This window comes from Grammomys surdaster, unplaced genomic scaffold (assembly GCF_004785775.1).
Source record: "Grammomys surdaster isolate TR1022 unplaced genomic scaffold, NIH_TR_1.0 362, whole genome shotgun sequence".
In the NCBI taxonomy this organism is placed as follows: Eukaryota; Metazoa; Chordata; class Mammalia; order Rodentia; family Muridae; genus Grammomys; species Grammomys surdaster.
Genome location: NW_021604781.1, coordinates 3,957,831 through 3,969,925, shown reverse-complemented (window position 1 = coordinate 3,969,925; position 12,095 = coordinate 3,957,831). Strand labels below are relative to the sequence as shown.

Below are 12,095 nucleotides of genomic sequence, written 5' to 3'. Positions count from 1 at the left end.
TCCTTCCCCATCCTCTCTATGCAGCCCAGGCTGGCCTCAGCCTCTGTGCTAGGATTAGAGGTATCAGCAGACAGACCTAGCTTTACCTATTAAACGTTTACAGATTCAGAGATACAGGTTCATACAGACTGACTAGTGTAGTGCTAGTGACCACATCAAATGTATAAAACTTGCTCAACTTAAAGATAATAAAGCATGCTGGCAGTGGTGGTGCACACCTTTAATCCCAGCACTCAGGAGGCAGAGGCAGGCAGATCTATATAAATTCAAGGCCAGCCTGGTCTACAAAGCGAGTTCCAAGACAGCCAGGGACACACAGAGAAGCCCTGTCTTGAAAAACCAAAATAATAATAATAATAACAACAACAATAACAGATGGATGGATGGTGATGGCACACACCTTTAATCCCAGCACTTAGGAAGCAGAGACAGGAGAATCTCTGAGTTTGAGGCCCACCTGGTCTACAGAGTGGGTTCCAGGACAGCCAAGAATATACAGAGAAGTAAAATAAAATAATGTAGCTACAGCTCAGCAGTTGAGAGCACTGGCTGCCCTTGCAGAGGACCTGGTTTTGATCCCCAACACCCAGATGGTGGCTCACAACCATCTGTAAGTCCAGCTCCAGGGGACGCATCTTCTCTGGCCTCTCTAGGCATCAGCACTCTGGTGCACAGGCCCCTCTCCCCACACTACATACAAAATCAGAATAATAAAATCAATCTTAAAGTAAGGTCCAAAAGGATGCAGGGTAAGTTTACCAAAAGAACAAGTTCAATTGCAGTGACATGGAATCTCAAATAATTTGAAGGGAGTTAGTGAACAAGAGTAGGGCCTGAATAAAGACTACTAAAGTATGTGTTTACATAAGCCAGCATCTGTCCGAGCTGCTCAGCAGAGGTGGTTCAGATGCTCTTCCTCTCACATTCATTTAGCTTTACTATTTTTTACCGATGTAATAAATAGGAACATTATTACGTATTCCTTAAAAATATCTGAGGATTTGTGGCTCAGCAGTTAAGAGCATGTACTGCTCTTGTGGGTGAGACCTGAGTGTTTGGTTCCTAGCATCCTGTTGGAAAGCTTATAACTGTTCATAAATCCAGCTCCAGGAGATCTGATGCCGCCAAGGGCGCCTGCACACTTGTACACACACACACACACACACACACACACACACACACACCACAGATACACACACACACTTAAAAAGTTAAAATAACGGCCAGATGGTGCTGGCACACGCCTTTCATCCCAGTACTTGGGAGGCAGAGGCGGGCAGATCTCTGAGTTCGAGGCCAGCCTGCTCTACAGAGTGAGTTAGTTCCAGGGCACCTAGGGCTACACAGAGAAACCTTGTCTTGAAGCAAACAAACAAACAAACAAACAAACAAACTCAACACAGAAAATAAACAAAAAACAAAGCAGAAAATAAATAAAATAACCAGGTGTAGTAGCACATGCCTTTACTACCATTCACCCCTGCACCCCTCCCAGGAGGTAGAGGCATGGAGATCTCTGTGAGTCAGCCTGCTGCTCTACACAGTGAGTTTCAGGCTAGCCCAGAAGGAAAAAAAATTCTTTTTAAACTTCTTTTTATTTTTACGTGTATGAGAGTTTTGCTTGCATGTATGAATGTGTATTGCATATGTTCCTGATGTCTGCAAAGACTAGATGTGTGCATCAGATGCCCTGGAACTGGAATTAAAGATGGTTATGAACTGCCATGGAGGTGTTGGGACAGTGTTTTAAAGTACATATATATATACATATATATATATATATACACACACATATATATACATATATATACATATATGTGTGCGTATATATACATATATATATATATTTGTGTGTGTGTGTGAGTGTGTGTGTTTGTGTGTGTGATAACAACCCCGTTACTTGTTTAAACTTAAGAAAATAAAGGGTTAGAAAGGTGGCCCAGTGGTTAAGAGCACTTATTGCTCTTGCAGAGGATCTGGGTTCGATTCCCAGAACCTTCTTCCTGGTTCACACCAACCTGTACCTCCGGGTCACTTGGGTGGTGCACATCCATACACAGAAATCTAAACTTTTTTTTTTCTTAATAAAAGAAACTATCAAGTATACTTTTTTAGGCCCTAAATAGATTTTAAAACCTGCATCCGTTCTTTGTACCCTCTCCAATGTTCAGCACAGTAAATTGGATATCCGCACACTAGTTGTCTGATTCTCACCGAGATAACACTGTGAAGAGGTCACTGTTCTTCAGACAGTCGGACAAGTTATCCACGGCGGCTTCCAGGGTCAGGAGCGCTTCCATCACGTACCCCTGCAGAGCACACAGAGACAGCATTCGGGGCTGCTAACTTCCCCAAGGATGAACTAACCTAAGGCAAACCCTCTTCCTACCAAAATGGAATTTCTGGAAGCCAGACAATCATGGTGGTATTCATTTATAAAGTCTAAGATCAGATTATAAATCTTGCCTGGGGAATAACACAGCATAGGAGGTAGCCAATAACCATAGGATTAATTCCCCAAGTTGGACAACCTCAAGGGGATTAAAAATACAACAGGGCAGTGCGTGCGTGCGTGTGTGTGCGTGTGTGTGCGTGTGTGTGTGTGTGTGTGTGTGTGTGTGTGTGTGTAGGGTGAGTGCTGAGAGGAAGGGCGGGCCACTGAAATATAGAGGGAAAATATGTGGAAGCCAGAGGTAAGGAAGCTAGGTGAGCTGTCGGGTATCTGTGCTTCTGTGAAACTGACTGGAACTTCTGATGGCCTGACGGGAGAGGGACAGGGTGTGCAGAGGGCTGGCCTCAGCCGCACAGCCACTCAGTGCCCTTGGCTCTAACCTGCTCAGCTCCCAAGCTCTGAGCTCCACCTATAGGGGCTCCAGCATGACTCTCTCTCCCATCCAGTCTCCAGAGCGGTTCAGAGATCATCCAGACAGGGAAGGGCAGAGCTTAACCTATGTCCAGTTCTACCCAAACATTTCCCTGCCCTGACTGGACACACTGTGTACTTTGAGTCCTCAACAGAGGGTGGAAAGACCCAAAAGACACAAAACAACTCCATCTAATACAAACCAGCCCCTTGTCATCCGCCATAGAAAACCATTACTGCCACCAGACAGACACACACAAGGAGCCACTGAAGGATGCTCTTGTCACAAAATGTGATCACCTCTGTTGAACTTGTAGAACAAGTCCCCTGGAGTGACTGGGAAATTATAAGGATTAGCTTCTAAGCTCCCCCCCCCAATCCCTCCTGGCGGGGTTTCTCTATGTAGCCATGGGTGTCCTAGAACCCACTTTGTAGACCAGCCTGACCTTGAACTCATAGAGAGCCACCTGCCTCTGCATCTAGAGTGCTGGCATTAAAGGTGTACACCACCATGCCTGGCTAATAAAGACTAACTTATAAAATCTTTAATTAATTAATTAAATTATCAAATATTAATTAATTATTAATTATCAAATTAATTAATTAATTAATTGTGGTTCTGAGAGTTAAAGCAACTTCCTCGGACTCCCGGGGAGTGCTACATCACGGAGGGGCACTCCCTTCCATACCTGAATCTCGTCACCATGCTCTCCGATCACCTCCACCAATCTGGACAGGAGGTCAGACAGGGCATGCGCTGAAAGGGGTTGTTTGAGGGCCCGGAAGATCTGGAAAGATCGGCCAGCGTAGTGCCTGGAAGAGCTTGCGAGGGCAGTCTGCAGGGCAACCTCGCTCAAATGCTGCTCCAGATGGAAACCTGTGGTCAGAAGAGCAAGCCCTGGTGCTTCACACTGGTGCACCCAAGTCACGAGGGGTCGAGGGGTGTTAGATCAAGCTAACAGTCCCCCATCTCCTCACCCTGTAGTTTGACTCTGCCTCAGAAACAAAACAGGGTATGGATCTAGCTCAGTAACAGAGGGCTTGCCTATCATGGGCCAGACCTCAGGCACTGTTAAAGTACTTACTATAAAGCCCTAGAAAGATGGCTCACTGGTTAAGTACACTGGCTGCTCTTTCCAGAGGACGTGGGTTCAGTTCCCAGCACCCACATGGAGGCTCACAACCACTTGTAACTTCAGTTCCAGGGGATCTGACGCCCTCTTCTGGCCTCCACAGGCACTGCATGCATGCATGTGGTACATATATACACATGCAGGCAAAACAGCCAGACACATAAAATTTAAAAATGAAGGAAAAGAATCTATAAACAAGCAGGCAAAGGAAATAATAGAACATGAAGCCATTTTAAAATAAAAACAAATGTATGACTCATGGGAAGTGTAGGAAGAGGTAGAATCTTTGAGACAGGATGGTCCTGGTTCTGAATCAGAGGGCTTGTGACTCTGGGAAAGAGGTTTTCTAAGAGCCCACATCCTTCTCTTTGACTCGTGAGTGACAGGGTGTCCCTCTCAGGGATGTTACAAGAATTAAGCAACACAATGTCTGGCACACAGCCCATGTGCATACATGATTATTATTCTTTCCCTTTCATATGTGTCTGTTGATAGATTCATGTGTGTACGGGTACACAGCACATGCTTGGAGGTCACGTGTTGATGCCGGGTATCTTCCTCAGTGGCTCTCTCTCCTTATTTTGGAGACAGTGTCTCTCACTGAACCTGGAGTTGGCCCATTTCAGTGAGACTGGCTGCCCTGTGAGCTCTGGAGAGCTACCTGCCCAATTCCCAGGGTGCTGGGGTTACGGGTGCATCCCTACTGGGCATGCAGCCTGCCAGACATCTAGTAGCCTAGTGTTGGGCACTCTACTAACTGAGCCATTTCTCCAGCCCCTGGACTGTTTTTTTTTTTTTTTAAATATGTAAGTTTCCTTCCTTTCCTCCATCCCTTTTGTTGAGAAAGGACCTCACATACTATTCTGGGTGGCCTCAGATTCACTATGTAGTAGGTTAGCCTTGATCTTGAAACTTGAATTTGTCTTGCCTCAGACTGCTGAATTATAGGATAAGCTACCATGCCTGGCTTACTTCTTTTTGTAAAGAGGTGTTGTTAGAAATACATTTTTAAGTAGGAGAAAGATAGGGATGCATTTAACTGATTCTAAAGACATATCCAAATCCTGGTGCCAAAGCATCTGTTCCGTCAATGCACAGATCCAGAAACGCGGACAGTTCAGAGAAGGCAGTAAATATTACCTGACTGTTCTCGCCAAAGCAAGAGCCCAGGTGTCAGAAACCCCCTGACCAGGTGGAACAGAAAATGCAACCCAGAGACGCGATTGTTTGGGGTCACTAAGTTCACTGACTGCTGTTCCTCTTTCTAGGGAGACAGACAAGACTAGAGGACCCAATGAAAACAGTAATTTTTTTTTTTGGTGGGGCCCCAGAGGCCTTTGGACATGTTTGGTGTCACATGACCATGGACAGAAAGGAATAACTCTTGTTGCTGTTAGCTGAAGTTTGGAAATGTTCAATGTGTTATCATGGCAGACAGGATCAGGTACCTGATTTGGAATCCTTAAATACGGATACAACATGGCGTAGGAAATTGGAAAGCTGCTCTGCACTCTTGGAGTTCTGGTTTTTGGGTGTGATGTCTTCGTGGCACCAAAGTGGTCCAAATGCCCTGAAACAAAACATACTGACGTTATAACGCATGGCTGCTGTTTTGTGTTAAAAGACACACAAGGAGGTTCTAACTCACAAGATAAAGTGTACACTGTTTAAAATTATATTATTTTTAACTGTGTTTAGACATGTGTGTGGGTGTGTAGCATGAATGCAGTGTTCACAGAGGCCAGAAGAGGGCATCAGATCCTACTGGAGATGGAGTTACAGACAGTTGTGAGCCACCTGGTTTTGGTGCCGGGAACTGAACTTGAGTCTTCTGGAAGAGCAGCAAGTGCTTTTAACTGCTGAGCCATCTCTCCAGCCATGCGGATGTGTATATATGCATACACATGTAATTTATTGATTATATTCATATATATTTTATAATATATTGTAACATACAACACATTAATATCAATATAATGGCTAATGTAATATAATACATAGTAATACACTACATTCATTTTACATTCATTGATTGATTGGTGATTGATCGGTGGGGAAGGTGCCAGCCTCAGTGTGCAGGTGGAGGACAACTAGCCAGAATAATGGCAGGAGGGCTGGTGCGGTGGCTGGGATATGTATGTATATATACACACATGTAAACTTTAGCAGCTATAGTAACTAGCTAGAAGAAGCGTATCAAAACTTCTGTATTTACTCAAAAATAACTGGCTTGTGAGGATTTGCTTTTGATGTTTTTTAATTAGTTAGAATTAATTAATCATCATGCATGATGATGACGTGAATCTGTGGGTGCACACGCCACGGTGCATGTGTGGAGGTCAGCATACAACTTTGTGGACACTGCTCTTTCTTTCCTCCTTTATGGGGATCCCAGGGATTGAACTCGTGTTGCGAGACTTTCTGGGCAAGTGCCTTTACGTGCTGAGCCACCTCACCAGCCCTCCTGCCATTAATTTAAACTTATTTACAACAACCAGAATCTCTTGTTTCGGGCCAGCAAGAGGGCTCAACAGGTAAGTCATGTGCTGCTAAGCCTGAGGATCCGAGTTCGATCCCCGGGACCTACGTGATGGGAGAAGAGAGCTGATTCTGGCTAGTTGTCCTCCACCTGCACACTGAGACTGGCACCTTCCCCACCGATCAATCACCAATCAATGAATGAATGTAAAATCTTCTATAAAAAAGAACAGTGCTTGGCATATTGTAGGTGTGTATTTTGTTTGGGAAATGACATAAAATATCCGAGTTTGCCAATAAGAAAAGTTTATGTTGGTGTTCGGGTGTGAGATTCCACGGAACCAACAGAAAACGGCTTCTATTATCTAAACTTGTGTATGAACAGTAAGGATGGGCTGGAGGGAGGGGCTGGAGCGATGGCTCAGTGGTTAAAAAAGCTGACTGCTTTTCCAGAGGACCTGGCTTCAATTCCAGGGACCTACATGGTGGCTCATGACCATCATCCAGGGGATCTGATGCCCTCTTCTGTCTTCACATGCACTGTACATGCATTGTATACATATATACACACACGCAAGAACATGAGGTGACTACCACCATGCGGTACTGTCAGACTCTAAGTGGCAGCTGTGAGTGTTGTTGACAGACGTGAGCCTATTATGTCAGATAGAAGCCCCCAGAAAGGACAGCACGGCTCCACACTGCCTGGATGCAGGCTTTATACAACACTAGCTCCCAGCCTTCCTGATTAATGTGGAAAATCAGAAGAAACCTGAAGGGCCGGGCAGTGGTGGTGCACGCCTTTAATCCCAGCACTTGGGAGGCAGAGACAGGCGAATTTCTGAGTTCGAGGCCATCCTGGTCTACAGAGTGAGTTCCAGGACAGCCAGAACTACACAGAGAAACCCTGTCTTGAAAAACAAAAACAAACAAACAAACAAACAAACAACCTGAAAAATCAGGGCCACCTGTAGTTTCCCTGGATTCTGATGTCTGACTACACTGGATTCTTTCCCCATTATGCTTCCTGCTGTTTCTGGCTTCTGACTCTGGAGCAAGCAAGCCATGATCTCCGAGCAGGTGCCCTGGACCGACTGTGGCTAATACCTGTGGTCTTCAAAGTTCTTGGCTAAGTTTCAGAACTTCTAGGACCATCTGAGGTTGATGAAAGCCAGTCTCACGGCAGGGCATTACCGTCTGCTGCATCATCATCATTATATGCCAAATCTCCCTGCTGACCCATCATCCCGCCCGCAGGATATGCGGCACCTCTCACAGCGACTGCCCTTGACTCTAGCCAGTGTCAATCAGGAGGAGATAGGACTTCTTCCAAACAGCTGTGTGGTTTAAAGGGCTGGCGATTTTTTTTAAAAACAGCATCAGCCTAGAGCAGCAGCCTGATTCCCAGCGCCCCCGACCCCATTACCTGGTTGTCAGGAACTCAATGAGCTTGTTGGCCTTCTCGTCTGTTTCAGCGGCTGCGTCGATGTCTTCCACCTCCTGGGTCATCTGTGGGAGGTTCCCACTGCTGCCCCCCAGACTGATGCTGGAGGAGGTGGAACTGGAGCTCAGTCCAGAGTCCGGCACTGGGGATGACTGGTCCTCTCTCAGGAAGTCAAAGCCACCTAGTGGGAGGAGAAGGCAGAGGAAGAAGGGGCTCAGAGCCAGCAGGCTTGCAGAGGCTTGGAGGTAAGTATGTATAAGGAGACATTGAGGACACTTAATTTGGACCACGGCTACGTGGTTATGAGCAATATCGATTATTTTCCTTTTCTTTTCTTTCCTTTTCTTTTCTTTCCTTTTCTTTTTTCAAGACAGGGTTTCTCTGTGTAGCCCTAACTGTCCTAGACCTAGCTGACCTCAAACTCACAGAGATCTGCCTGCCTCTGCCTCCTGAGTGCTGGGACTAAAGGCATGTGCCACCACTGCCTGGTACAATCATTTTTCTTTGCTTACGGCCTCAGATGCACTGCTGTGCATGCCCGTGTGTATCTGGTATCATGGGGGAGATATGGTGTATTTCACCTTGGGGTTTGGCTGGATGTTGTGGCAAAGGGAAGGTACATGTATGTTTTATGCATATACTGACCCGACCAACAAATAGCCGAACTACCAAAGGTCAGTCGCCAACTATACTGTCAGCAAATTAGTCCCAAGTATTGGACAATTTAAACATTTAAAATAACTCCTTCAAGTTATAGTTAATGTTTAGTTAATGTTAGTAAGTTATAGTTAATGTTTTTGAGTAAATATGGTTATGAGCTTCATTAAGTGTGTGTCTAATATGTGTGTGCACATATGTATATGTGAACATACAATGTGTGCATATATATCATACATATATACATATACATGCACACATATATACATATACATACAAACATATACATACACATACACACATATATGTGATGCTTGGGATTAGACCTATGGCCTCATGCATGCTAAGTGTATATTTTATCACTGATCTACACCCTAACCATATATTAGCATATTTTAATGAGCTATATCACATGGTATTCAAAGACCTATTTGTTTAACATTGAATATCTCTAGTTATACTGTAGTTTAAAAATGTATACATGTAACTACCTCCTTTTTCGCTATTTTTTAAAATCTGTGTTCTGTCAGATTTCCATAAAACATAGACTCAAGAAAGCAAAAACCCCTTCAGGGTAATAAGAAAGCACAAGAGAGACACCTGCACGCTTGCCCTGTCCTGCTCAGGCAGGGGCGGGGCCATAGTCATCTTATTTCACAATTTCATCGTTTTGTGCCAATACACCAATAGGAACATACTCACCAGGGACGAAAGATTTATGAAAAATGCACTTTAAAATACTCAACCATGAAAAGGGGTTCTGGTGGCACGTTACCTGAAACAAGGTGTCATTTTATCATGCAGAAAGTTGAGCATAGCATCACAGGGAAGCGAATGTGAACTCCACGGCTTCCTGGGCTCCCCCCTACCCCTGCAGTTGGTCAGTTCTCTTACCGGTGTAGAGATACTCTGGCTGGTAAGCTGGCTGCATGGTCAAGGTCTTCGCTTCCCCCATCTCGCGGGTCTGCAGGAGTACAGAGGCAATGGCATGAAAGTTGCTGTTACAAGAGAGGGCGATGAGGAGGTGAAGGAGCAGCTTTTTGCTGTGCTCGAAGACTTCCGGCCGATAATGGTCCAAACCTGGAACAGAGAGCACAATCTCTTAATATAAGCAACTGCTAAAGCTCATGGAGATTCTGTGGATAGCAAAGACTCCAGGATGCTGGGAGAAATGTGTGTTTGGAGAGCTGTTAGTTGTCTTTGTTAGTTTTTGGTTTACCAACATAAAGAAGTTGGGCTTAAGGAAAAGATAAGACACCTTGTTGCTAAAATGAAGTATTTGCATAAAATGTTGACCAGTGGCCTTTTCTTGGCCTCTCTGTGGTTTTAATGTGGTTACTCTTCTTTCTTCTTGAAGCAATATCTTCCTGGGATCTGCTATTAAATTGTTTTCTCGTTGTTGTTTGTTTAATAAAAACATGTCTTTGTGAGCTCTGTCTTGCTTGGAAGTGCAGGCTGGGTTTGAGTTTGAGATCCTTGATCAACCATTGAGTGCTGGGATCACAGGTATGTATCACCATGCCAGGCTTTCTAACTTAACAGACGTTCTAGATAGTTCCCCTCCACTTCTTGCCTGACACTTGGACATCTCAAGCTAGCTGCTAAGCCTGCCGCATTTCCTGTTATATCTCTCTTTGCTTTACAAAGATTTCATGGCTTTCTATCTGTTTCCTCAGCCAAAGACCCCTAAAATAAGTCCACAATATTTTGGGTATCTTTAAACATGCATCAGTAGGTTTAGATTACAGAAATGTCAGCTTTACATGATGACTGACCACCTGGAACATTACGTATTACAGAAAGGAAACGAGGAAGGAAAGAATTCACTTCAGAACCGAGTGTAACCTATGAGCAACAAAACACATGCCTATGTGACAGGGTCTCTCTGTGTACCCTGCTGTCCTGGAACTCACTCTGTAGACCAGGCTGGCCTCGAACTCACAGAGCTCCGCCTGCCTCTGCCTCCCAAGTGCTGGGATTAAAGATGTTGGCCAGCACTGCCCAGGCCTCTGCACATTTATCCTCCTGTTGGTTAGAATCCCCCTTAGATCCAGTCTTACCCAAGAAGACAGCATGAAGCAACAATGGAAGATGAAGAGCCCAGTCTTCCCTTACACTGTGATCCACCACCATCTCAGTCATAAAAATCACAGCAATATTACACCTGCCCAACAAAACAGAAAAATAAGCATACACGTCCTCAAAGGATGAAAATACACCAACAGGTCAAGTCACAATTCAGTACTGCTAAGGATCACTGAAAAATGATAGAAATACTCACTCAAGGCAAATAGAATCTTTAAAAGATTTATTCATTTTTACTCTGCGTGTTTAAGAGTGACTAAATGTGAACCACATGCATGCAGTACCCATGGAGGCCAGAAGAGGGCACTGGGTCCCCCTGGAGCAGGAGTTACAGATGGTTGTCAGCTGCCGTGTGAGTGCAGGCCACGGAACCCAGGCCCTCTGAAACCAACAGTGCTCTTAACTGTGGTGCCATCTCTCCAGCTCCACAGAGACCATACAGAGCCCCAAGACACCCATAAATCTTATCACAGAACAGGGAATCTTCTAGCAACAAGGACTGAAGAAAAAGGAGAAATTGAGGTCGAGCCCAGCCCTTTACATTACGTGAAGCATTGAATTAGTCTCACAATTATATAGAGGACAACTCAGAGGGTCACAGGCGGAGATTTCACTAAACTGCTAATATTCTAGGAGCTGGTCATAAAGCCAGCAAGGCCACACAGACTTTAAAAACGACCTTTAGTGAGAACGGGAGAGTTCCCGTCTCACTGGTAGAGAAGTCCGGTCGAAGCAAAGCTCCCATCTCCCTCTGCTTCTGCATGTCGCTCACCTGTGCAGCGGTCCCCGCGGAGTGATGGTCTCTGGGAGGTAGTCGACCAAGGGGGCCCAGCATCCTCCAGTGCACGGCATGGGTAAGGGCTGTGGCTGCTTGGCCTCCGTAATACTTAACAACCAGCCCGTGTAGGGAGAGATGGGGTCATCTGGAGGGTGAGAAGGACACGGCTGCTTTACTTTCTGGGGAAAAGGACTCAGTGTTTACTGTAGTTGGTGTTTTTTAAGAAGAGTCTTGCAAATGTGTGCTTGGCAAAACAACAGCTCAGAAAGCGCGAATTGCATCGTCAAATGAGTTAGAATTAGTCGATTAGGTAATTACTTGATTAATTATTACTTGATGATTTGCAGTTCTTAGAGCAAAGAAAAATACATTTTTTAAATGTCCAATCATGATTCTTGTTGCAGAGAAATGCAGTTCTGTATTTCTAGTTAGCGTAGAGCGAGAACCCTAGGGTTATTCTGCAACAACACAAGGGACTGACACAGACAGGTACCATGTCAGGCACTGTCCTATGTGACACATACAGATACTGTTTCAGGCTCCATCCTATGTGACACAGACAGGTACCATGTCAGCCACTGTCTTATGTGACACATACAGATACCGTGTCAGGCTCCATCCTATGTGACACAGACAGGTACCATGTCAGCCACTGTC

At 45.0% G+C, this 12,095-nt stretch overlaps 1 protein-coding gene across 1 annotated transcript in view; it reads right to left on the bottom strand.

Moving 5' to 3' along the window:
* The window catches only part of Fry (FRY microtubule binding protein), a 388,166-nt gene that overhangs the window by 64,223 nt on the left and 311,848 nt on the right, over positions 1–12,095 (bottom strand). The window contains exons 38-45 of the mRNA XM_028779754.1: positions 11,433–11,583; positions 10,636–10,739; positions 9,470–9,655; positions 7,901–8,099; positions 5,445–5,566; positions 3,553–3,740; positions 2,215–2,309; positions 760–793 (exon numbers count right to left, since the gene is read on the bottom strand). Of these exons, the coding sequence (XP_028635587.1) occupies positions 760–793; positions 2,215–2,309; positions 3,553–3,740; positions 5,445–5,566; positions 7,901–8,099; positions 9,470–9,655; positions 10,636–10,739; positions 11,433–11,583 (1,079 nt within the window). The remainder of the gene's footprint in view (positions 1–759; positions 794–2,214; positions 2,310–3,552; positions 3,741–5,444; positions 5,567–7,900; positions 8,100–9,469; positions 9,656–10,635; positions 10,740–11,432; positions 11,584–12,095) is intronic.